The 27,350-nt window shown below is 41.7% G+C and overlaps 1 protein-coding gene across 1 annotated transcript; it reads left to right on the top strand.

Moving 5' to 3' along the window:
- Nucleotides 1-3,890: 3,890 nt before the first annotated feature.
- On the top strand, nt 3,891-4,184 carry LOC101110824 (cystatin-B-like). Its single transcript, XM_012115881.3, has one exon. The coding sequence runs from the start codon at nt 3,891-3,893 to the stop codon at nt 4,182-4,184; it is 294 nt and encodes a 97-aa protein (XP_011971271.1).
- The last annotated feature ends 23,166 nt before the right edge of the window (nt 4,185-27,350 follow it).

Genomic DNA, 27,350 nt, shown 5'->3' with positions numbered 1-27,350 from the left:
ACCAGGCATCCTCCGAAAATGGTCTCCCAGGAGTCCAAGGCCTTGTGAAGGGGCTCCCAGTCCTCAGGCCCTTCCCTGACACCCTCCAGGCTTGTCCCGGGGCAGACTCCTCTAAATGAAGAAACGACTGACAGCCTGAATGAGTGGAGGAACAGGTGAACCAACAAGCAACAGGACAGGGTTCCGGCCCTCAAGCTCAGATCCCTGGTGACCCGGCTTTTCTTAGATGTCAGGAGCACTGCAGGAAGGGCACTGTCCACAAGGACCAGCTCAAGGGGCGGGGCTGAAGCCAAAGTCTGTTGGGGGTGGACTGGGCCCAACCCGGCTGGCGCCCTGCTGTGTGAGGCTGGAGTTCCAGGTCGGGCCCTTTCAGGCTTGAGGAATTGCTCTCGGGCTGCGGCCCGGGAGGGACGCCCACTACATTAGCGCCTGCCTTGCTCCCTGATGGTGTTTATCGGGATGTGGAACGGGCCTCCAGGAAACCGTCTGGCAGCCCAGGCTTCAGCAAATGGATTGCCAATTAATCAGCATCTATTTATGAGAACGTTTAAACCATTATTAATGTAGTATAAATACGGAACCGCTGGCGGCCCAGGGTGTGTGGGTGGGGGGCCCATCTGCCTAGGAGAACGCTGCCATTACATTCCTGGGGCCTATTCCCACCCCACCCTCCTGGGCAGGGCCCCCACTCCCACCCCCAGCCCCAGGAGCCACTGCTGCAGGTGATGGCTTCCTCCTGCTGGCCCCAAGCTGCAGGGCGGCCGCCAGTTGGGGTTCTGAGGAGGCTTGCAAATGCTTCCCCACGTTGAAGGGTTTTCAACATGTTCTCACTTAAGATGCGGAGCTGCCATGTGAGGGTCAAGTCCCATCACTCAGACACTCGGCAGAGGTCTGGCTGCAGCCCCTGCCCCCTTGGGGGAGTGTGTGTCCACTGTTGGAGAGCACTGGGCAGGTGTCCCCACATTGCCCCCTTCTTCTCTTCCCCTCCTTCACCTGCTCTGGACCCACCAGTTGCATCCCGACCATCCTGAGTATCCATCCTGGGAGGAGGCAGCAGGAGATGGGAAGGTGGGAGAGAGTGGTCAGGTATGTTCCCAGCCCCTCCCTCACAGCAGGCCCAGCTCTCAGGCCTGGGGCTAACAGCCTCCCCTCCCAACCATCCAGAAACCCCAGCTTCTTTCCTTGCCCCGTCCATACTTCCGCTTCTCTTCAGAGACACCAGCCTGCATTGTAGGCCTCCTCTTGTGTTCACACTGTCTGGGCCTTCAGTACATGGGGGCCACCTTGAACTGGCCACTCTCAGAACTAGGTGTTGGGCTGGTCTCCATGAGCCAGCCATGCCTGTGGACTGGAGGTTCCTCCAGGACCCCTAGCTCCATCAGGACAGGACCTGATCCTCCACAAAGCACCCCTGATTCATCTTCCTCAATATCACCTTGGCTGGTTTTCCTTTGCCATTTGCACCCATTTTACAGATGAGAGGCTGCAGCCATAGAGACACAGCAAGCCAGTACCCTTCCCAGCGCCCACCCCTAGACTGATTGGCTGTGTCCTCAGCATGGTTTGACTGTAACCTACATGGCCACATAGGTCTGTGACGTGTGAATCTTTACAAATGCTTCCTACAGTTTCCCAGTTTCTCTGTTTTAAGAGGAGCTTGACCTGCTTTCTCTCTCTTAGTGATTTGCATCAAGATAACTGTACATTTGAGAATGAGGTGTCAAGAAGAGCTGTTAGCCTGGGAGGTTCCTCTGCAAAAGAGAAAAAAAAAGCTTGGCTTCGGAGCTGGATGTTATCAAATGCATACTGATTTTGAGGACATTCCCTGCTCTGGTTAATTGAGGTGCTAGCTAACCAGGCCAGCTGATGGGATGTTGAGAGCTGATTGCGCATTGCTGAAGACATAGGCAGGGCGTCCGCGGCACAGCCTTCACGCTCTGAGTGGCAGGCAGCTGTCCCTCCTGTACGTAAGCTGGGAGCCACCGAGATGTGCAAAGCCCCTTCCCAGGGCCTCTGCCCTAAGCCGCTGCTGCCAGGCTCATGGTTTGTTGTTGGTGTATTTACCAGACAGATTCTGTGCCCCTCCAGGGTGGGGACAGCACATTAGCACCTTCACATCCTGGTGCTTCAGGGAGACACTGAGAAGTATTTGCTGACTAACTGACCAACCACTTGGGAAACTTTGTTCAGAGCCATTTTCCCAGGCTCCTCTCCTCTCTCCCTGGTCATCTACTCAGCTGGCCTCCCCCCCCCCCCCCCCCCACCCCCCACCCCGTGTTCTTCGTCAGCCCCCAGAGCAGGTCCAAGCTTCTGAAGCCGACTGGCTGCTCCTCATGGAGAATCCGTCTGCCACTCGCTATGGCAGGAGCAGGGGACCCTGGGGCAGGGTTTCACCCATGGTCACTCAGCACCCCAGGAGCCGAGGCTTCTGACGTCCTGAGGCTCTCAAGCTGTCTGCTCTGGACCCCGGGCCCTGGCCCAGCCACACAGGCATGCTGGGAGGGGAGAGAACAAAGAGGCAGCGTGCGCCCCTGTTTTCTGGCCCCGCTCCCCCGCCCCCCATTAGCCGAGCGAGGATTGTTTATATTACAGCAGGAATTATTCCAGCCCTAATCAGAGGCCCTGCGAGGTTTCGGCATTCGAGGTATTTCTTTACCCAAGGACACTCTCCAATCCTATAATTTCCATTTCCCCAGACGCCCCTGATTGAAAGCAAACATTTTATATTTGGAAAGGAAAAGGGCCATGTGCTATTCATAGCCCAGCCAGGCTGTCCAAGCGGGGCAAGGGGGCGGGCCTGGTGGGATGGACAGATCTGAGAGGGCAGAAGGGGCGTGGGCTGGGTCCCTGGGGTTGAGGGGTGGGCATACCCTAGAGCACTATGCCATGGGGAGACTGAGGACAAGGTGGGGAATATGAGCCCCTTTCCTCTTCCATTTCCTCACTGCCTTACTGAGTAACCCCCACTATTTTTTCCAGGTAAGGACATGGATATCCCCAGTCTTGGAATGGGTCTGAATAAAGTATTAGTACTGTAATTCTGTATGGTCATGGGGCCCGTGGTCTCCACTTTGGGCTCAGCCAAGGTCCCAGGACCAGCTCCTATGTCTCTTCCCAGCGCTGCGTACCCCTCCCAGATTACTTACCTGCCATGACCCCAGACCCTCTCAGGGACCAAGAGGTGCACCAAGGTCACTGTTGGCCTCCAGGCCTGGCCTCTGCCCTCACCTTTCTCTCCTGACGCAGGGTCTCCCCTCTTGCTATGTTTCAAAGGTCCAGGCAATGATCATGTGTCCCTTACTGGGACCATGCCTCCCCCAAGTAGCCAATGTGTATCTAGCCCTTTCTGCATGCCCAATACTGCTTAGCCTTTTCTAAGATGCTTCTACTAATCTTTTGAAGCAGACATTATTGTTATTCTATTTTATGGATAAAGAAACCAAGGCTTGAAGGGCTTAAATAAAGTTACCATGGTTCCGTTTCTGTTTTCTTGCATCTCAGTGTCTCACTGCTTCCTAAGGCCAGTGAGATAAACTGAGGCATGTGTCCAGGTCACAGCTCACCTGGTACGTGCTAAGTGATAGGCATTTGATTCGCATTTGAATGAATGCATCTCAGGGCAGCAGGGACACAGCGGGAAGCTTTGTTTCCCTCTGTGTTAAATCTGTACTGTTGAATGATTGAGAAAGAATTTTTTTCTTAAAATTTAATTTTTATTTTTATCAAAGTAATTCATACTTAGTTTTGTTAGCTGCTTTATTGAGTATAATTTATGTATAATAAAATGCACATCAAATTCCTGCGAGTGTCTGCTGCTCCTGTGCAACTCCTGGTGCAGCGTGACCGCCGCTCCATGACCGCCTCCTGGTGTCCACGGACCCACCACTGAGATGATGTGTGGTGCGTCCCCTGCCAAGCAGCTGACCATGGCTGAGATCCAGGCCATTGCTGACAAAGTGAAGTCTCCGCTGGAAGAGAAGGAAAACAAGAAGTTCCCGGTGTTCAATGCTGTGGAGTTCAAAAGCCAAGGGGTTGCTGGGAGGACCTTCTTCATCAAAGTTCAAATGGATGATGACTTTGTGCACATTCAAGTGTTTGAAAGCCTTCCACAGGAGAACAAGCCAGTGGCCTTGACCAGCTACCAGATCCGCAAAGGCAGACAAGATGAAGTGACGTGCTTCTAGTCCTGATTTTGCAGAGTCCATCTCCCACATGGGTCTCTCCTCTGCACACTTGTCTGGGACCATAGGCAGTGCCACTTGGGGTGGGAGTGAGACCCACATCTTGGGTGTCTCTGTTCCTAGCTTTCATTGTGTTCATTTTTCCCCCATCCAATCAATGATCTTAACTAAATCACTTTTAAGGAGGGATTCTGTTATCTTTAAATATATATATATATATATATATATTCTGTCTTCACACAAAAATGTAAAAAGTTGATTGCTTTTTGAAAAAGCTTTATTGTTGATATAATTCACATATGATACAATTCACCTACTTAAAGCATCCCAGTCAATGTTTTTTGGCATATCACATTATTTTCAATTGTGGTGAAATGTGTACAGCATAAAATTTTCAATATTAATCATTTTAAGTACACAATTCAGTGGCAGCACTTACACTCACAATGTTGTGAAACCAAACAGAAACTGTCTCCATCAAACATTAACTCCACAATCCCTACTCCTCTCTGTCCCTGACACTCACTTCTTTCTGCTTCATTGACTACACTAAAGTCGTTGATTGTGTGGATCACAACAAACTGTGGAAAATTCTTCAAGAGGTAGGAATACCAGACCACCTTACCTGCCTCCTGAGAAACCTGTATGCAGGACAAAAAGCAACAGTTAGAACTGGACATGGAAAAATGGACTGGTTCCAAATAGGAAAAGGAGTACATCAAGGCTGTATATTGTTACCCTGCTTATTTAACTTATATGCCGAGTACATCATGCGAAATGCCAAGCTGGATGAAGCACAAGCTGGAATCAAGATTGCCAGGAGAGAGATCAGTAACTTTACATATGCAGATGGCACCACGCTTATGGCAGAAAGCAAAGAGGAACTGAAGAGCCTCTTGATGAAAGTGAGAGAGGAGAGTGAAAAAGCTGGCCTAAAACTCAGCATTCAAAAAACAAAGATCATGGCATCCAGTCCCATCACTTCATGCCAAATAGATGGGGAAACAATGGAAAGAGTGACAAACTTTATTTTCTTGGGCCAAAATCACTGCAGATGGTGACTGCAGCCATGAAATTAAAAGATACTTGCTCCTTGGAAGAAAATCTATGACCGAATTACACAGCATATTAAAAAGCAGAGACATTACTTTGCCAACAAACGTCCAACTAGTCAAAGCTGTAGTTTCTCCAGTGGTCTTGTGTGGATGTGAGAGTTGGACTATAAAGAGAGCTGAGTGCCGAAGAATTGATGCTTTTGAATTATGGTGTTGGAGAAGACTCTGGAGAGTCCCCTGGACTGCAAGGAGATCTAATCAGTCCATCCTAAAGGAAGCCAGTCCTGAATATTCATTGGAAGGACTGACACTGAAGCTGAAACTCCAATAATTTGGCCACCAGATGCAAAGAACTGACTCACTAGAAAAGACCCTGATGCTGGGAAAGATTGAAGGTAGGAGGAGAAGGGGATGACAGAGGATGAGATGGTTGGATGGCATCACTGACTCGATGGACGTGATTTTTTGCAGGCTTCAGGAGCTGGTGATGGACAGGGAAACCTGGCGTGTTGCAGTCCATGGGGTTGCAAAGAGTCGGACATGACTGAGCAACAGAACTGAACAGAACTGAACTGAGTAAGTATGAAGCGTTATCTCATCCTGGCTTTGATTTGCATTTTCTTGAGGCCGAGAGGCCCTCCACTCCTGGATGGCAGATCAGCTGCAGGGCAGACAGCGATTGCTGGGTAGAAGATAGGCCCTACGGTGGCCAGCAGCAGCAAAGAGGCTGGGAAGCTCCAGGCTCCTGGACTCCCTTCCCAGCCACTCCAGCAGGGCCTTTGCCTCCATCCTGGGCCACACACTGACTGACACCCAACAGCCAGTGAAGGTTTATACACTCAATGAGCACCAGCTATGGGACAACCAAGGCATTGTCCAGCTACATGGAGCGGTGAAGGGCATGTCCCTGCTAGTTAGGGCCTCACAAAATGTGGTCCACTGGGAAGGGAATGGCAAACCACTTCAGTATTCTTGCCTTGAGAACCCCATGAACAGTATGAAAAGGCAAAAAGGTATGACACTGAAAGATGAGCCCCCCCACCCCTGCCCACAGTTGATAGGTGTGCAATATGCTACTGGAGAAGAGTGGAGAAATAGCTACAGAAAGAATGAAGAGGCTGAGCCAAAGCAGAAATGACACCCAGTTGTGGTTGTGTCTGATGGTGAAAGTAAAGTCCAACACTGTTAGGAATAATATTGCATAGGAACCTGTTAGGTCCATGAATCAAGGTAAATTGGATGTGATCAAACAGGAGATGACAAGAACGAACATCCACATTTTAGGAATCAGTGAACTGAAATGGATGGGAATGGGTGAATTTAATTCAGATCATCATTACATCTATAGCTGTGGGCAAGAATCCCTTAGAAAAAAAGGAGTAGCCCTCATAGGCAACAAAAGAGTCCAAAATGTAGTACTCAAAATGGTTGCAATCTCAAAAATGACAGAATGATCTTGGTTTGTTTCTAAGGCAAACTATTCAGCATCACAGAAATCCAAGTTTATGCCCCAATAGCTCAGTAAAGAATCCGCCTGCAATGCAGGAGACCCTGGTTCGATTCCTGGGTCAGGAAGATCCACTGAAGGAGGGATAGACTACCCATTCCAGTATTCTTGGGCTTCCCTTGTGGCTCAGCTGGTAAAGAATCTGCCTGCAATGTGGGAGACCTAGATTTGATCCCTGGGTTGGGAAGATTCCTGGAGAAGGTGCATGACAACCCACTTCAGTATTCTTGCCTGGAGAATTCTGAGAACTATACAGTTTATAGGGTCACAAAGAGTTGGACATGATTGAGCAACTTTCACTTTCACTTTCATGCTCCAACCACTAATGCTGAAGAAGATGAAGTTGAATGATTCTATGAAGAATTACAAGACCTTTTAGAACTAACACCAAAAAAAGATGTCCTTTTCATCATAGGGGACTGGAATACAAAAGTAGAAAGTCAACAGATACCTGGAATAACAGGCAAGTTTGGCCTTGGAGTACAAAATGAAGCAGGGCAAAATCTAACAAAGTTTTGCCAAAAAAACACATTGGTCATAGCAAACACCTTCTTCCAACAACACAAGAGACAACTCTACACATGGACATCGCCAGATGGTCACTACTGAAATCAGATTGATTATATCCTTTACCACCATAGATGGAGAAGCTCTATACAGTCAGCAAAAGCAGGCCTGGAGCTGACTGTAACTCAGATTATCAGTTCCTTATTGCAAAATTCAGGCTCAAATCAAGGAAAGTTGGGAAAACCAGTAGCCCATTCAGGTATGACCTACATCAAATCCCTTATGATTATATAGTGGAGGTGACAAATAGATTCAAGTGACTAAATCTGGTAGAGAGGGTGCCTGAAGAACTCTAGACAGAGGTTTGTAACATTGTAGAGGAGATGGTGACCATAATCATCCCCAAGAAAAAGAAATATCAAGAAGGCAAAGTGGTTGTCTGAGAAGGCCTTACAAATAGCTGAGAAGAGAAATGAAAAGCAAAGGAGAAAGGGAAAGATATATGCAACTCAATGCAGAGAGAAGAAAGCCTTCTAAAGTGAACAATGAAAAGAAAAAGAGGGGAAAAAACAGAATGGGAAAGACTAGAGATGTCTTTAGGAAAATTGGAGATACCAGGGGAACATTTTGTGCAAAGATAAGCATAACAAAAGACAAAAACAGCAAGGACCTAACAGAAGCAGAAGAGATTAAGAAGAGGTGGCAAGAATATACAGAAGAACTGTACAAAATAGTTCTTAAAAGACAAGCATTCTGGAGTGTGAAGTCAAGTGGGCCTTAGGAAGCATTACTATCAACAAAGCTAGTGGAGGTGGTGGAATTCCATTTGAGCTATTTCAAATCCTAAAAGATGATGCTGTGAAAGTACTGCACTCAATATGTGAGCAAATTTGGAGAACTCAGCAGTGGCCACAGGACTGGAAAAGGTCAGTTTTCATTTCAATCCCAAAGAAAGGCAATGCTGAAGAATGTTCAAATTACCATACAACTGCACTCATTTCACATGCTAGCAAGATTATGCTCAAAATCCATCAAGCTAGACTTCAGCAATACGTGAACTGAAAGCTTTGATGTACAAGTTGGATTTAGAAAACGCAGAGGAACCAGAGATCAAATTGCTAACATTTACTGGATCATAGAAAAAGCAAGAGAATTAAAAACAACAACCACAACAATCTACTTCTACTTCACTGATTATTCTAAAGTCTATGACTGTGTGGATCACAACAAACTGTGGGAAATTCTTAAAGAGAAGGAATGCCAGACCACCTTACCTGCCTCCTGAGCAACCTGTATGCAGGTCAAGACAACAGTTAGAACCGGACATGGAACAACAGACTGGTTCCAAATTTGGAAAGGAGTACATCAAGGCTGCATATTGTCACCATAGTTATTTAACTTACATGCAGAGTTCAGTTCAGTTCAGTTGCTCAGTCATGTCCGACTCTCTGCGACCCCGTGAATTGCAGCATGCCAGACATCCCTGTCCATCACCAACTCCCGGAGTTCACCCAAACTCATGTCCATCGAGTCAGTGATGCCATCCAGCCATCTCATCCTCTGTCACCCCCTTCTCCTGCCCCTAATCCCTCCCAGCATCAGGGTCTTTTCCAATGAGTCAACTCTGTGCATGAGGTGGCCAAAGTATTGGAGTTTCAGCCTCAGCATCAGTTCTTCCAATGAATACCCAGGACTGATTTCCTTTAGGATAGACTCGTTGGATCTCCTTGCAGTCCAAGGGACTCTCAAGAGTCTTCTCCAACAGCACAGTTCAAAAGCATCAATTCTTCGGCGTTCAGCCTTCTTCACAGTCCAACTCTCACATCTATACATGACCACAGGAAAAACCATAGCCTTGACTAGACGGACCTTTATTGGCAAAGTAATGTCTCTGCTTTTGAATATGCTATCTAGGTTGGTCATAACTTTCCTTCCAAGGAGTAAGCGTCTTTTAATTTCATGACTGCAGTCACCATCTGCAGTGATTTTGGAGCCCCCAAAAATAAAGTCTGATACTGTTTCCACTGTTTCTCCATCTATTTGCCGTGAAGTGATGGGACTGGATGCCATGATCTTAGTTTTCTGAATGTTGAGCTTTAGGCCAACTTTTCACTCTCCTCTTTCACTTTCATCAAGAGGCTTTTTAGTTCTTCTTCACTTTCTGCCATAAGGGTGGTGTCATCTGCATATCTGAGGTTATTGAGATTTCTGCCATCAATCTTCATTCCAGCTTGTGCTTCTTCCAGCCCAGTGTTCCTCATGATGACTCTGCATATAAGTTAAATAAGCAGGGTGACAATATACACCCTTGACTTACTCCTTTTCCTATTTGGAACCAGTCTGTTGTTCTATGTCCAGTTCTAACTGTTGCTTCCTGACCTGCATATAGGTTTCTCAAGAGGCAGGTCAGGTGGTCTGGTTTTCCCATCTCTTTCAGAATTTTCCACAGTTTATTGTGATCCACACAGTCAAAGGCTTTGGCATAGTCAATAAAGCAGAAATAGATGTTTTTCTGGAACTCTCTTGCTTTTTCCATGATCCAGGGGATGTTAGCAATTTGATCTCTGGTTCCTCTGCCTTTTCTAAAACCAGCTGGAACATCTGGAAGTTCACAGTTCACATATTGTTGAAGCCTGGCTTGGAGAATTTTGAGCATTACTTTACTAGCATGTGAGATGAGTGCAATTGTGCGGTAGCTTGAGCATTCTTTGGCATTGCCTTTCTTTGGGATTGGAATGAAAACTGACCTTTTCCAGTCCTGTGACCACTGCTGAGTTTTCCAAATTTGCTGGTATATTGACTGTAGCACTTTCACAGCATCATCTTTTAGGATTTGAAATAGCTCAACTGGAATTCCATCACCTCCACTAGCTTTGTTCATAGTGATGCTTTCTAAGGCCCACTTGACTTCCCATTCCAGGATGTCTGGCTCTAGGTGAGTGATCACACCATCATGATTATCTGGGTCATGAAGATCTTTTTCGTACAGTTCTTCTGTGTATTCTTGCCACCTCTTCTTAATATCTTCTGCTTCTGTTAGGTCCATACCATTTCTGTCCTTTATTGAGCCCATCTTTGCATGAAATGTTCCCTTGGTATCTCTAATTTTCTTGAAGAGATCTCTAGTCTTTCCCATTCTGTTGTTTTCCTCTATTTCTTTGCATTGATCACTGAGGAAGGCTTTCTTATCTCTCCTTGCTTTTCTTTGGAACTCTGCATTCAAATGGGAATATCTTACCTTTTCTCCTTTGCTTTTTGCTTCTCTTCTTTTCACATGCAGAGTATATCACGTGAAATCCAGGCTGGATGACTCACAAGCTGGAATCAAGATTGCTGGGAAAAATATCAGCAATCAGGTATTTAGATGATACTACTTTAATCACAGAAAGCAAAGAGGAACTAAAGAGCCTCTTGATGAAGGTGAAAGAGGAAAGTGAAAAACCTGGCTTAAAACTCAACATTCAAAAAACAGAGATCATGGCATCCAGTCCCATCACTTCGTGGCAAATAGATGGGGAAAAAATGGAAAGTGTCAGATTTCGTTTTCTTGGGTTCCAAAATCACTGCAGATGATGACTACAGCCATCAAAATAAAAGATGCTTGCTCCTTGGAAGGGGCTTCCCACGTGGCTCAGATGGTAAAGAATCTGCCTGCATTGAGAGAGACCTGGCTTTGATCCCTGTGTTGGGAAGATCCCCTGGAGAAGGGAAAGGCTACCCACTCCAGTATTCTTGCTTGGAGAATTCCAGGGACTGTATAGACTATGGGGTCGCAAAGAGTTGGTCACGACTGAGGAGAAAAGCTATGATAAACCTAAACAGCATATTAAAAAGCAGAGGCATCATTTTGCTGACAAAGGTCTATATTCTCAAAGCTATGGTTTTTCCCGTAGTCATGTGTGGATGTGAGATTTGGAACATAAAGAAGGCTGAGTGCCAAAGAATTGATGCTTTTGAACTCTGGTGCTAGAGAAGACTCTTGAGAGTCCCTTGGACAGTAGGAAGATCAAACCAGTCAATCCTATAGGAAATCAACTCTGAATATTCATTGGAAGGACAGATGCTGAAGCTGAAGCTCCAATACCTTGGCCAACTGAAGGAAACAGCCAACTCTTTGGAAGAGTCTGATGATGGGAGAGATTGAGGGCAGGAGGAGAACTGGGTGACAGAGTGATTGGATGGCATCACCAACTCAATGGACATGAGTTTAAGCAAACTCAGGGAGACAGTAAAGGACAGGGAAGCCTGGTGTGCTGCAGTTCATGGGGTTACAAAGAGTCAGACATGATTAGTAACTGAACAACAGCAATGATGTTAAGCATTCTTTCATGTATTTTAATGTTGGCCATTTGTATATCTTCATTGGAGAAATGTCTATTTAAATCCTTTGCCTGATTTTTAATCGGGTTGTTTGTTGTTTTTATTATTGAGTTGTAGGAGTTCTTTATATATTCTGAATATTAAACCCTTATCAGATACATGACTTACAAATGCTTTCTTCTAATTTGCAGATTGTCTTTTTAACTTTCATGATGAACTTGATATGTTTTGACACATGCATTATCTGTCTATCTATTTGTCTATCATCTGTCTTCAGGGAGACTTCACTACAATCAAAATGCTGAACAGCCTCAAAGTTTGTCATAATCAGGTTTATTTTTCACTCAGCAAAATCGTATGGAAAATTATTCACATTGTTGTATGTATCTATACTTCATTCCTTTTTTATTACTGAGCAGTATTCAATGGAATGAATATACCACATTTTGTTTATCCAGTCATTCATTGAAGGACATTTGATCTGGTTTGGTTCCAATTTGGAGCTTTTATTTTTGGTTATTAAAGTTGCTCTGAACATCCATATGTAAGTCTTTGTGAGGACTCATATTTTTATTTCTCTTAGGTAAATACTTATGGATGGAACTGGTGGGTCACGTGTTAATTTTATGTTTAATTATTTGAGGAACCACCCAACAATGCCAAAGTAGTAACACAATTTTACATTCCGACCAGTAGCATATGAGAGTGCTGATTTCTCTGCTGCTGAGTCGCTTCAGTCGTGTCCGACTCTGTGCGACCCCATAGAGGGAAGCCCACCAGGCTCCGCCGTCCCTGGGATTCTCCAGGCAAGAACACTGGAGTGGGTTGCCATTTCCTTCTCCAATGAATGAAAGTGAAAATTGAAAGTGAAGTCGCTCAGTTGTGTCCAACTCCTAGCAACCCCATGGACTGCAGCCCACCAGGCTCCTCCGTCCATGGGATTTGCCAGGCAAGAGCACTGGAGTGGGGTGCCATTGCCTTCTCCCGCCAATTTCTCTACATTCTTGCTAATACTTACTACTATCTTCTTTGGTTATAACCATTCTAGTGAGTATGAAGTGCTATCTAGTGGTTTTCACTGACTTTTTCCTGATGGCTAATGATGGTGAGACCCTTTTACATTCTTATTGGCTATTTGTATGTCTGCCTTAGAGAAATATCTATTCAGATGTTTTGCCCATTTTTAAATTGAGTTATTTGGTTTTTAAATTATTGAGTAGTAGAGTTCTTTGTATGTTCTAGATATAATTCCCTTATAGGATTTGCAACTGTCTTATCCCACTTTGTGTTTCTCTTTTTACTTCCTTGATGGTGTTCTTTGAAACACAGAAAGTTTTAATTTTGACAATATCCAGTCTTTTTGTTTTGTTGCTAACTCTTCTGATACCATATCAAAGATATAATTTCTTAATCCAAGGTTGTGAAGAGTTACACTGATGTTTTCTTCTAAGACACATAGTTTTAGCTCTTACATTCAGACCTTTGATGCATTTTGAGTTAATTTTTGTATATGGTGTGAAGTAGAGATCCAAGTTTATCCTTTGGAGTGTGGATCTATAGTTGCTTAAGCACCATTTGTGAAAAAGCTTATTCTTTATTGAATCAGGTTATAAAAAATCAATTGACTGTCAATATAGGGGCTCACTTCTGGGTTCTCAGTTCTGTTCCCTTGAGCTACATTTCTCTCCCATGTCAGTACCACCCTATCTTGGTTCCTATAGTTTTGTAGTAAATTTTGAAACGGGGAAAAGTGGGTCCTCCAACTTTGATCTTTTTCAAGATTATCGTGGCTATCCTATGTCCCTTAAACTTCTATATGAATTTCAAGATTAACTTGTTAATTTCTGAAAAGAACTCCACTAGGATTTTGATAGGGATTATATTGAACCTGTGGATTATTTGGGGGTTGTATTGGCATTATAACAATATAAATATAGACTCTTTCATTCATAAACCTGAATCAGGTGAAAGACACATCTTTCCATTTATTTGAGTCTTCTTTAATTTCTTTCATTAATAATTTTCAGTTTTCAGAGTAAAAGTTTTATACTACTTTTGTTAAATTTATTAAGTAATTTTTTCTTTTTGATGTTGTTACAAATAGAATTGTTTAGAAATATTTAATTTTTATATATTGATCTTATACTCTACAACCTTGATGAACTTGTTTATTCTAATGGATTAGCTCTTTTTCAAATATTTGGTAGAATTTATCAGTGAAAGCATTTGGTCTTGGATTTATTTTTGTGAAGTTTTTTTTTATTACAAAGTCATTGTCTTGTATAAGTCTATTCAGTTTTTCTCTTTCTTCTTTTTCTTCATTTTTATTGAGGTATAATTGGACATTATATTAGTTTCAAGGCGATTTGATATTTGATAATGATTTGATATTTATATATATTGTGAAATGATCACCACAGTACATTTGTTTCTTCCTGAGTCAGATTTAGTTGCTTTTTTTTTTAGAAATTTGTTCATTTCATCTAAGTTATCTAATTTATGGCAAACAGTTGTTCATAGTATTCTAATTATTTTTGTTTCTATAAGGTTGGTAGTTATGTACCTTCTTTTTTTCCTGATTTTAGTAATTTTAAAATTTTCTTTTTTTTTCCTTGTCAATCTAGCTTAAGGTCTGTCAATTTAGTGAGACTTTTCTGAGAACCAATACTTGGTTTACTTTGATTTTCTCTATTGTTTTTCTATTTCATTAATTTCCACTGTAATACTTAGTTTATCCCTGCTGGTTGCTTTGAGTTCCATTTGCACTTCTTATTTCTAGGTTCTTAAGGTGTAGAGTTGTTAGTTTGAGGTCTTTCTTCTTATTTCATGTAATTTATACCTATAAACTGCACCCTAAGCACTTCTTTAGCTGCATCCCAGAAGTTTTCTTGCTATTTTTATCTTTATTCATCTCAAAGTATTTTCTAATTTCCTTTATAATTTTTTCTTGACCCATTTACATTTATGATGTTATTTAATTTCTACACATTTGTGAATGTCTCAAATTTCTTTCTAATATCCAATTTTATTCCATTTTGAGGAGGTCATACTTTATAAGATGTTAACCCTTTTAAATTAATTGAGGTTTGTTTTATAACCTACCATATGGTCTGCCTGTAGAATGTTTCATGCATGCTTGAGGAAAAAAAAATATGCATTCTGCTCCTGTTAGGTGTTCTATGAATATCAATTAGGTCTAATTTGTATATATTGTTATTCTCGTCTTCTCTTTTCTTGTTGCTCTTCTCCTTGGTTGTCCCACCCAGTAATGAAAGTATAGCATTAAAGTCTCTGATGATTATTGTTGAGTTATCTATCTCTACCCTCAACTCTGTCAGCCTTTGGTTCATATATTTCAGGGCTCTGTTATTAGGTGCATCAGTTCAGTTCAGTTCAGTTCAGTCACTCAGTCGTGTCCAACTCTTTGAGAGCCCATGAACCGTAGCACGCCAGGCCTCTCTGTCCATCACCAACTCCCAGAGTTCACTCAAACCCATGCCCATTGAGTTGGTGATGCCATCCAACCATCTCATCCTCTGTTGTCCCCTTCTCCTCCTGCCCTCAATCTTTCCCAGCATCAGGGTCTTTTCAAATGAGTCAGCTTTCGCATCAGGTGGCCAAAGTATTGGAGCTTCAGCTTCAACATCAGTCCTTCCAGTGAGCACCCAGGACTGATCTCCTTTCGGATGAACTGGTTGGATCACCTTACAATCCAAGGGACTCTCAAGAATCTTCCCCAACACCACAGTTCAAAAGCGTCAATTCTTTGGTGCTCAGCTTTCTTTATAGTCCAACTCTTATATCCATACATGACCACTGGAAAAACCATAGGTGCATACATGTTCATAACTGTTATAACTTCCTGATGGATTGATATTCATATCATTAGAAAATGTCCCTCTGTGTTTAGTAAAAAAATCTTAAAGCTATTTTGTCTGATATTAGCATAGCCATATCAAATTTCTTACGGTTGCTGTATACATAATATACCTCTGTTCATTTTTTTACTTCCAATCTGTTGGATCTCTGAATCGAATATATGTTTCCTACAGCCAGCATGTATATAGTTGGGTGATTTTCTTTAATCCACTGTGACAATCCCTGCCTTTTGGTTGGATTGCTTAGTTCATTCACATTAATGTAATTGTTAGTATGGTTGGATTTACACCTGCCATTTTACTTTTATTTACTCTATATCTCTTTATTTCTTTTGCTCCTCCTTTACTTCTTTCTTTTGCATGAACTGAATGTTTTCTCATGTAACATTTTAATTCCTATAATGACTCTGTTTTGTCTCATTATTTCTTTAGTGGTTGCTGTAGGACCTACTGTATACATCTTATAAGAATCTGCTTCAGATTTCTAAAAACTTGATTCCAGTGAGCTATAGAAATGTTATTCCTAAATAGCTCTTCCTCTTTTTGTGCTATTACTGTTGTACTTATTACATCTATATATGTTACTAAACCAACAGGAGGCAGTGATCAAGACCATCCCCAAGAAAAAGAAGTGCAAATAGGCAAAATGGTTGTCTGAGGAGGCCTTACAAATAGCTGAGAAATGAAAAGAAGTTAAAGGAAAAGGAGAAAAGGAAAGATATACCCGTTTGAATGCAGAGTTCCAAAGAATAGCAAGGAGAGATAAGAAAGCCTTCCTCAGTGATCAATGCAAAGAAATAGAGGAAAACAATAGAATGGGAAAGACTGGAGATCTCTTTAAGAAAATTAGAGATACCAAGGGAATATTTCATGCAAAGATGGGCACAATAAAGGACAGAAATGGTATGGACCTAACAGAAGCAGAAGATATTAAGAAGAGGTGGCAAGAATACACAGAAAAACTATACAAAAAAGATCTTCATGACCCAGATAATCATGATGGTGTGATCACTCACCTAGAGCCAGACATCCTGGAATGTGAAGTCAAATGGGCCTTAGGAAGCACCACTATGAATAAAGCTAGTGGAGGTGATGGAATTTCAGCTGAGCTATTTCAAATCCTTAAAAGTGATGCTGTGAAAGTGCTGCAGTCAATATGCCAGCAAATTTGGAAAACTCAGCAGTGGCCACAGGACTGGACAAGGTCAGTTTTCATTCCAATCCCAAAGAAAGGCAATGCCAAAGAATGCTCAAATTACCACTCAATTGTACTTGCCTCACACACTAGCAAAGTAATGCTCAAAATTATCCAAGCCAGGTTTCAACAGTACATGAACCGCGAAATTCCAGATGTTCAAGCTGGATTTAGAAAAGGCAGAGGAACCAGAGATCAAATTGCCAACATTCATTGGATCATAGAAAAAGTAAGAGAGTTCCAGAAAAACATCTACTTCTGCTTTATTGACTATGCCAAAGCCTTTGACTGTGTGGATCACAACAAACAGGAAAATTCTTCAAGAGATGGGCATATCAGACCACCTGACCTGCCCTTTGAGAAACCTATATGCAGGTCAGGAAGCAACAGTTTAGAACTGGATGTGGAACAACAGACTGGTTCCAAATTGGGAAAGGAGTACATCCAGGCTATATATTATCCCCCTGCTTATTTAGCTTATATGCAGAGTATATCATGTGAAATGCTGGGCTGGATGGAGCATAAGCTGGAATCAAGATTTCTGGGAGAAATATCAATAACCTCAGATATGCAGATGACACCACCTTTACGACAGAAAATGAAGAAGAATTAAAGAGCTTCTTGATGAAAGTAAAAGAGGAGAGTGAAAAAGTTGGCTTAAAACTCAGCATTCAGAAAACTAAGATCATGGCATCTGGTCCCATCAGTTCAGTTCAGCTCAGTCGCTCAGTTGTGTCCGACTCTTTGTGACCCCATGAATCGCAGCACACCAGGCCTCCCTGTCCATCACCAAATCCTAGAGTTCACTCAAACTCACGTCCATTGAGTCAGTGATGCCATCCAGCCATCTCATCCTCTGTCGTCCCCTTCTCCTCCTGCCCCCAATCCCTCCCAGCATCAGAGTCTTTTCCAATGAGTCAACTCTTCGCACAAGGTGGCCAAAGTACTGGAGTTTCAGCTTTAGCATCATTCCTTCCAAAGAAATCCCAGGGCTGATCTCCTTCAGAATGGACTGGTTGGATCTCCTTGCAGTCCAAGGGACTCTCAAGAGTCTTCTCCAACACCACAGTTCAAAAGCATCAATTCTTCAGCGCTCAGCTTTCTTCACAGTCCCACTCTCACATCCATACATGACCACTGGAAAACCATAGCTTTAACTAAATGGACCTGGTTCCATCACTTCATGTCAAATCGATGGGGAAACAATGGAAACAGTGACAGACTTTATTTTGGGGGGCTCCAAAATCACTGCAGATGATGACTGCAGGCATGAAATTAAAGGACACTTGCTCCTTGGAAGAAAAGTTATGACCAACCTAGACAGCATATTAAAAAGCTGAGACATTACTTTGCCAACAAGGGCCCATCTAGTCAAAGCTTTGGTTTTTCCAGTAGTGTATGTATGGATGTGAGAGTTGGGCTATAAATAAAGCTGAGGGCTGAAGAATTGATGTATTTGAACTGTGGTGTTGGAGAAGACTGTTGAGAGTCTCTTGAACTGCGAGGAGATCCAACCAGTCAATCCTAAAGGAAATCAGTCATTGGAAAGACTGAAACTGAAACTCCAATACTTTGGCCACCTGATGTGAAGAGCTGACTCATTTGAGAAGACCCTGATGCTGGGAAAGATTGAAGGCAGGAGGAGAAGGGGATGGCAGGGTTGAGGTGGTTGGATGGCATCACTGACTCGACGGACATGAGTTTGAGCAAGGTCCAGGAGTTAGTGATGGATAGGGAAGTCTGGCATGTTGCAGCCCATGGGGTTGCAAAGAGCTGGACATGACTGAGCGACTGAACTGAACTGAACCAACAGTACTCTGTAATAATTTCTATTTTATATATAGAGAGAAGCTGAGAAAAGAAAGGAGAATAAGTTTGTATTACTGAGCTGTTATATTTACTTCATTATTTAGTATTTCTGTTTTTCTTCATGAATTCTCATCGGTTCAAATTACAATCTGGTGTCGCTTTCCTACTGATATAGCTCAGCTCTTTTCCACCTCATTTGTGATGTTGTTGTCATATGTATAACATATGTATCCCACCAATGCATTTATATACAAGTTATTTCATACAGATGCTTTTTAAAATCAGTTAAGAGAAGAAAGAAAAATACAAATTTTTTGGTATAATTTTCTAATAATTACATAATTACCTTAAATAGGTTCTTTATGTGGATTACAGTTTTCATCTGCATTTATTTTATTTTGGCCTTAAGAACTTCTTTTAACATTTCTTATAAGTTGGGCTGCTAATACCAAATTCTTTTCTGTTTACCCAAGAATGTTTTTATTTCACTTCCATTTTTGAAAGATAGTTTTGCTGGGTAAAAAATTCATCTTCTCTTGTTGCTGTCAAGATTTTATCTTTCAACATTTTTACTATGATGTATCTGGGTGTGAATTTTTTTGTTATTATCCTAATTGGAATTTTTTTAGCTTCATGGATATATAATTTGCAGTTTTTCATCAGTTGGGAATTTTTCAACCTTTATTCCTTCTCATGTTATTTCAGTTTCTTTTCCTTCTCCTCATTATATTTCCATTACATATATGTTCATGTGCTTAAAAGTGTCCCACATTTTTCTGAGGCTCTGTTCAATTTTCCACCTTCTATTTTCTCTGTTTTTTCCACTGCCTAATTTCTACTGATCTATCTTTAAATTCACTGATTCTTTCTTTTGCCAGTACAAATCTGGTTAAGCCTCTCTAATAAATTGTTTGATTCATTTCATTATACTTTTCAACTCCAGAATTTTCATTTGGTTCTTTTTAAATAGTTTCTATGTCTATTGGCAGTGTCTATTTGATGAAACATTGTCTTCATATCTTCCTTCACTTCTTGAAGCATGGTTTTTCCTCTTGTCTTTGGACATATCTATAATGGTGACCTTGAAGTCTTTGTTAAATATGACATATGGACCTTCTTAGCAGCACTTTTTCCTTCTTTTCTTTTTTCTGTTTAAAAATGTTGCTGTTTCTTTGTGTATTTATAATTTTTTTGTGGCAAACTTGGTATTTTAGGTAATACATTTTAGCAAATTTTGCCTGCCCTTCCTCTCTGAGGGTTTTATTTTTATTTTGTTATTTGTTTGGTGACTTGATTATTTTAGTGAAGTCTACTTCCCTCACAGCATGAAGCCATTGCTGTTGCTCCTCTGGGGGCAGAGCCTTGAACATATACAAAGTCACCCTGGATGAGAGAGGTTTTAGCAGGGCTCTCTTTGACTCTTTCTCTGATTTCTCTGTTAGTCTATCTTCTTCATTTGATATTACTCTCTATCCTTAAGGAACCACTAAGTACCAACTGGTTGCTTTATAGTTTTGGCAATGCCCTTGGATATTTATTTCTCCACAGTCTGATCCAATTAAAGTTGGACAAGAGTAGATTTTCAGACAAGTCTTTGAGGTTTGTTTTGTTTCCAGAGGAAGTCTTCTGTCTTTTTCCCTGGTTCTCTCTGGTGAGCTACATGGTTATGATTTAGCTGAAAAGTGAAAGTGAAAGTAAGTCACTCAGTGGTGTCTGACTCCTTGAGACCCCATGGACTCTAGCGTGCTAAGCTCCTCTGTCTGTGGGAATTCTCCAGGCAAGAATACTGAAGTGGGTTGTCATGCACCTTCTCCAGGAATCTTCCCAACCCAGGGATCAAACCCAGGTCTTCCACATTGCAGGTGGATCCTTTGCCATCAGGGAAGCCCAAGAATACTGGAGTGGGTAGCCTATCCCTTCTCCAGGGGGTCTTTCTGACACAAAAATCAAACTGGGGTCTCCTGCATTGCAGGTGGATTATTTATCAGCTGAACTGATTTAGCTAGCTGCTCCTAATTTTAAGAGGAACTACAGTTCTTGAGAGCAACTTTAGACTTAAACTTCTCCTCTTTTCAAATATCAGTTACTTTGTGAAGGGCTTTGGAGATCTCTTTCCTTATGGGTTACCTTTCTCCTGTACATAGTATCTAATTTACTGTTCTGGGCTCTGAATGGAGCAGTAGCCTCTGGTCTTTATAATTCATCCTTCTTGACCCAGAAAGTAATTTCTGTCCTAAATTAGGGTTGATTAGAACTCTAGTGTTCTTGACCTGCTGTGCCTAGGGAAGAGCTTCTGTCCTGTAGACGCAAAGCTGGTGGGAAAAGGGAACTCTTGACCTCTCAGCCACACTCAACAGGACTTCTTCAAAATGGAATTTCAGGGGATTAGACTCAAGGATTAGAATCAAGACTGCCCTTCTTGATGAGGTATAGTAAGACTTGGTTGGAAGCTGAAGAAAGAGGGAGCATCATCTTCTTGGCCACGCTCACCCAGAACGGAGCATCCATTAAAGCTGAGAGTGGAGAGGGAGAGAAGAAGTGGCTCAAATGACACAGATTCTTGCTATTCTTACCGAGTTTTAGTATGTTTTCTTGAATTAGCTTTTTTCTTTTGTCATATGCTCCTAGGATAATTTCCAGAGATTTTAAGTGATTTGGGTTTTTTGTATGTCTGTTTTTTAATAGCTATTGTCAGCTTTGCTTTTTTCGTCTGGTGAGTACATAGAACAACTCATACTGACATCCTACTGTGGCTTTTTAATGAACAGTCAAATTATTTTATGAAGTGTTTGTACCATGTTACTTTCTCACTGGTTCTGGTTCTCTACATTCTCAATCAGTCTCTGGTCAGTCCATTTAATTTTAGCCATTCTGTTAGGTATGTAGTGGTATCTCCTTGCATTTTTAACTTGTATTTTCTGATGATTAATGATTTGGGCATTTTTTCATAAGCCTATTTGCCACTCAAATATATTCATTAGTGAAGTGCCTATTCAAAGTTTTTGCCCATTTTAAACTTGGATTTATTTTTTATTGAATTTTGATAACTCCTTAATAATTATAGATAAAAGCCCTTTATTGGATATATGCTTTACAAAGATTTTCCCCAAGTCTGTAGCTTGTCTTTTGATCTCTTAAGAGTGTCTGTTGCAAAACAGATGTTTTTACTTTTTATGACATCCAAGTTATCAATTTGTTCTTTTTGGATGATGCTTTTGGTATCACAGCTAGAAAATCTTTGCCTAGCCCAAGTCACAAGGTTTTCTCCTGTGTTTTGGTCTAGAAGTTTTATAGTTTTGAGGTCTACATGTAAATATATGATCCGTTTTGAGTTTAATTTCTGATATGAGTTTTGAAGTTTAATTTTTTTGCCTTTTGGTATCCAGTTGTTTCAGCACCATTTGTTAAAAAGTCTATTTTTACTTCACTGAATTGTCTTTGACTATTGTTAAAAGTCAGCTAACTATATTTCTGTATTCTGGACTCTATTTCTGCTCCATCCATGTATTTGACTGTTTTTGTGCCAATACTACACTGTTTTGATTACTGTAGCTTTATGATGTCATGTAATCAGTTAGTATTACTCCTCCAACTCTGTTTTTCTTTTTAAAAGAAGTTTGGTTTTAGTTTTAGTTCTTTTTTTTATGTCTTCCATGTGTCTACCTAATTTTTTAAATGTATAGAATATAATAACTATTTGATATTCTTGTCTACTAATTCTAATATCTGTGTCATCTCTGGGTCAGTTTTGATTCATTTTTCTCCTCATCATAGGTTGTATGTTCTTGCTTCTTTTCTTGCCTAGTAATTTTTTTATTGGATGCCAAGCATTGTGGATTTTACCTAGTTGGATGCTGAATGATTTGTATGCTTGGAAATATTATTGAGCTTCATTTCTGGGACACAGTTAAGTTACTTGGAAACAGTTTGATGGTTTGAGATCATACTTTTAAGATTTATTAGATGGGGCTGAAGCAGTGTTCAGTCTAGGGCAAATGCCTGTGTGCGTGCTAAGTTGCTTCAGTCATGTCTGACTCTGTGTGACACAATGCACTGTAGCCTGCCAGGCTCCTCCATCTTTGGGGATTCTCCAGGCAAGAATACTGGAGTGTGTTGCCATGCCTTCCTCCAGAGGATCTTCCTGACCCAGGGATCAAACCCACCTCTCTTGTATCTCCTGCACTGACAGGCAGGTTCTTTACCACTAACACTACCTAGGAAAGCCCCAAGGACAAATGACTCCCTAAAAAGGCAAGACTTGTCTATGTATTCTATCCAATGCCTTGTTAATCATGAAGTTTTCTAATCTGGTGGTGGGAACAGATATGTTCCTGGTCTGGTGTGAGTGCTGGGCTTTGTTACCTACAACCCTTTACGGTAATTCTTTCTCTATCCTTGATTAGTTTCTCCCATGCAAGTGCTGATTCATACTCTGCTACGTACTGAGGTAGAGGGATCTCTGCAGTTCTTTGGAGTTATCTCCAGGTTTCTGCTCACTAATACTCTGTCCTATAGTTCCAGGTATCTGTTCTCTCCACATTCTCAACTTTGTTTCTCAACTCAGTGAGACCACCAGACTCCATCTGGGCTCCTTCTCCCTGCACTGTGCCATGGAAACTCTCAACAAAGTAATCGCAAGGCTGACCTACATTGTTTCCTGGCCCTTATGGATTATAGTCCCTTGTCTTTAAAAAAACCATTGTTTCACATATTCTGGGTTTTGTTTGTTTGCTTGTTTGTTGCAGGTAAGAGGGTAAATCTAGACTCTCTTACTCTATAATGAAAAGCAGAAACCTTTTCATAATTTTTTGTAGGTTTATTTTCTTAAAAAATGATTGCCTCTGATACTAACACAACATTGTAAATCAACTATACTCCAATATAATTTTTTTAAAAAAAGAACAATTGCTTTGGAGGGGTTTGAAGGATGGACTGGAAGGCTAGGTTTGAGGGGGTGGGATCAGACTTGAAGATAAGAGTGGGAGCTGGCAAGAAGAAAAAGACCAGGAGGTACCAATCAGGCATATTGGGGTTTTGACCTATGAGTCCTGGTCCAGGAAGATCTCTGCTTTTGTGACCACAAGCCCAGTCTTACAACCCAATTTAGTTGTAGGGTTGGCAAGAAGGGATCTGCATGAGACTTTGGCTGCCTCTTCCCTGGGGTAGAAAACCTAGTACATTTGTGTTCAGACAAAGCTCTATCATGGGTAAATCTTCTTCCAGGTGTCATCCTTCAGCTTGCTGACCTATAGGCAGGAATATCTTGAGGTCTCACATATAGTATAGCCACAACTAGGTATTAACAGCACACCTTGACTGCCCTCTGAGACCACCAGCACTCTCTTGGTGACTCCTAATGCCTGTCCATACTGGAAGTTCTGGACTCAGGGCCTTTGGTGTGCCTTGAGATGGCTCAGGAAAGCCCTTATTCCCTGGAAAGCTAGGAGCTGTGTTCTGATTTCCCAAGAAAAAGACCAATGCATTATTTTGACCCTAAAAGTCTATTCTAGGAATTTGTGCTCCAGCTGGATAGACTTGTTGACATGCACTAGACAAACGTACAAGGAGTTTCACTGTGCTGGTGCTATGAGGACAAAAGACTGGAAATAATTTCTGTCTTCCAATAGTAGGCTGGGTAAATTATCTGTTTCTTCTGCACAGTAGAATACCATGCTACTGTTGAAGACAGAAAGGCAGATCCAAATATTCTGACAGGGGCCAGTGACCATAATACATTATAAAGTGGAAAAAACAAGGTGAGTAGAGATTTCAAGATACGCTTCTATAGAGGATGCTGCCCTATAACCACAAATACCCTTTTACACTTTTATATAAATGGAGTCATGTATTAGAGTCACCTGTGTCTGTCTTAGCATAATAAATTTGAAATTCACCCATGTTTCTATATGTATCAATAGTACACTCATTTCTATTGCTGGGTAGTATTCCACTATATGGGTGTATCACTGTTTTTATCCATTCTCTTGCTGATGGACATCTAGATTGCTTCCAATTTAAATAAATTATTAACAAAGTTCTATTCCCTGATGGCTCAGACGGTAAAGTGTCTGCCCGCAATGCGGGAGACCTGGGTTCGATCCCTGGGTTGGGAAGATCCCCTGGAGAAGGAAATGGCAACCCACTCCAGTACTCTTGCCTGGAAAATTCCATGGACAGAGGAACCTTGTAAACTACAGTCCATGGGGTCGCTAAGAGTCGGGCATGACTGAGCGACGTCACTTCACTTCACGAACATTTCAATGAAACTCTTAGGATGGATACATGATTTGATTTCATCTCTCCTTGATCAATACCTAGAAAGCTGCTGCTGCTGCTAAGTCGCTTCAGTCGTGTCTGACTCTGTGCGACCCCATAGACGGAAGCCCACCAGGCTCCCCCGTCCCTGGGATTCTCCAGGCAAGAACACTGGAGTGGGTTGCCATTTCCATCTCCAATGCATGAAAAGAAAAAGTGAAAGTGGCATCGCTCAGTCGTGTCCGACTCTTAGCGACCACATGGACTGCAGCCCACCAGGCTCCTCCATCCATGGCATTTTCCAGGCAAGAGTACTGGAGTGGGGTGCCATTGCCTTCTCCAGCCTAGAAAGGTAGTGGTGACTATACTTTTAACTTTGTGAGAAATTGCCAAAAATTTCCCCAAAGTGATTGTGCTGTTTTACATTTCCACCAGCAATGTATGAGGTATGCATTTCTTCTACACTCTCACTCATATTTTGCATTGTCATTTGTTTTACTGTCAGCCCCTCTGGTGTGCATGAAATGGTGGTGGCTCATGTTTGATTTTACAGTGCTAAGTACTTTCCATGGTTCTATTGACCATCTGCAAACTAACATCACGGCATCCAGTCCCATCACTTCATGGCAAATAGATGGGAAAAAATGGAAACAGTGACAGACCTAATGTTCTTGGGCTCCAAAATTGCTGCAGATAGTGACTGCAGCCACGAAATTAAGATGCTTGCTCTTTGGAAGAAAAGCTATGACCAACCTAGACAGCATGTTAAAAAGCAGAGACATTACTTTGTCAACAAAGGTCCGTCTAGTCAAAGCTTTGGTTTTTCCAGTAGTCATATATGGATGTGAGAGTTGGCCCATAAGGAAGGCTGAGTGCTGAAGAACTGATGCTTTTGAACTGTGGTGTTGAGAAGACTCTTGAGAGTCCCTTGGCCTGCAAGGAGATCAAACCAGTCAATCCTAAAGGAAATCAATCCTGAATATTCATTGGAAGGACTGATGCTGAAGCTGAAGCTCCAATACTTTGGCCACATGATGTGTAGAGCCAGCTCATTAGAAAAGATCCTGATGCTGGGAAAGATTGAAGGCAGGAGGAGAAGGGGAGGACAGAGGATGAGATGGTTGGATGGCATCACTGACTCAATGGACACGAGTTTGAGCATACTCTGGGAGATAGTGAAGTACAGTGAAGCCTGGCATACTGCAGTCCATGGGGTCACAAAGAGTCAGACACGACTGAGTGACTGAACAACAATATCTTCTTTTGTGACATCTTTTCAAGGCACTTTTGTTGGGTGAGCTGTGGGAGTTCTTTATATATTCTGGATACAAGTCCTGAGAGTGAGAGAGATTGTGTGCTGTGCTTAGTTACCCAGTCATGTCCTGCTCTTTGTGACCCGAGGGACTGTAACCCGCCAGTCTTCTCTGTCCATGGGGATTCTCCAGGCAAAAATACTGGAACGGGTAGCCACACCTCCTCCAGGAGATCTTCTCAATCCAGGAATCAAACCCAGGCCTCCAGCATTGCAGGTGGATTCTTTACCATCTGGGCCACCAGCTATGATAGACGATAAAAAGCAGAAAGAAAAAAACTTTTTTCTCACTAGATGACTTGTCTGTATATTTTCTTAGTTGGTATCATTTGATGAAGAAAAATCAGATTTTAATTTTTGATGACGTTCCATTTATGCTTAAAAAAAAAAAAAAGCTAATGCTTTCTGTGTCTTCTCAAGAAAACTTTGCCTGCCTTGGGGTTGCAAAAATATGCTTTTATGTTTTCCTCAAGTTCTAGTTCTTTTCAGTTCCAGTTCTGTGGGTACTATTTGATAGATTAAGATTTTCCTCTGTTTCTAGAAGTTTCTAAGGGTTGGCTGTTCTTCCTGCAAATCATGGGATTTGGATAGGTGTTGTACTTTTAAAGCATTTTTTCCTGCATCTACTGTGATGATGATATGATATTTTTTGCCTTCATTCTGTTATTGTGGTAAATTATATTGATTTTGAATATTAAATGAATCTTGCATCCTTGAAATTAGCATATGCATATGTGCATGCACACACACAAACACAAATATTTTCTGGAATTGATTTGCTAATATTTGTAAAGTATTTTATATCCATATTTTAAAATGATATTAGTCTGTGATTTTATTTTTTTGTAATATCCTTCACTAGTTTTTTTATTAAGGTTTGCTAGCCTCATACAATAATTGGAAAGTTTTTCTTCCTCCTTTATTTTCCTAAAGAGTTAGTGTAAATTGATATTATTATTTTCTTAAATGCTTGATATAATTCAACAGTGAAACCATCTGAGCCTAAAGTTTTCTTTGTGGGGAGATTTCAGATTTTTAGTTAGTATGTGTTTGTGTTCAGTCGTGTCCAGATTTTTGCAGCCCCATGGACTGACTGCCAGGCTCTTCTGTCCTTGGAATTTTCCAGGCAAGAATACTGGAGTAGGTTGCCATTTCCTATTGCGGTGAATCTTCCAAACCAGAGATCAAACCCACGTCTCTTGCATCTCCTGCATTGGCAGGCAGACTCTTTACGACTGCACCACCTGGGAAGCCAGTATATTTCTATATTGGATACTGTAATTTTATTTTGAATCACAATTATATATAAGATTTGCCCCAGTCATACCCAT

Source organism: Ovis aries, chromosome 2 (genome assembly GCF_016772045.2).
Source record: "Ovis aries strain OAR_USU_Benz2616 breed Rambouillet chromosome 2, ARS-UI_Ramb_v3.0, whole genome shotgun sequence".
NCBI lineage: Eukaryota > Metazoa > Chordata > Mammalia > Artiodactyla > Bovidae > Ovis > Ovis aries.
Note: the sequence above shows the minus strand (reverse complement) of the source record. Positions and strands in the feature narration are given on the sequence as shown.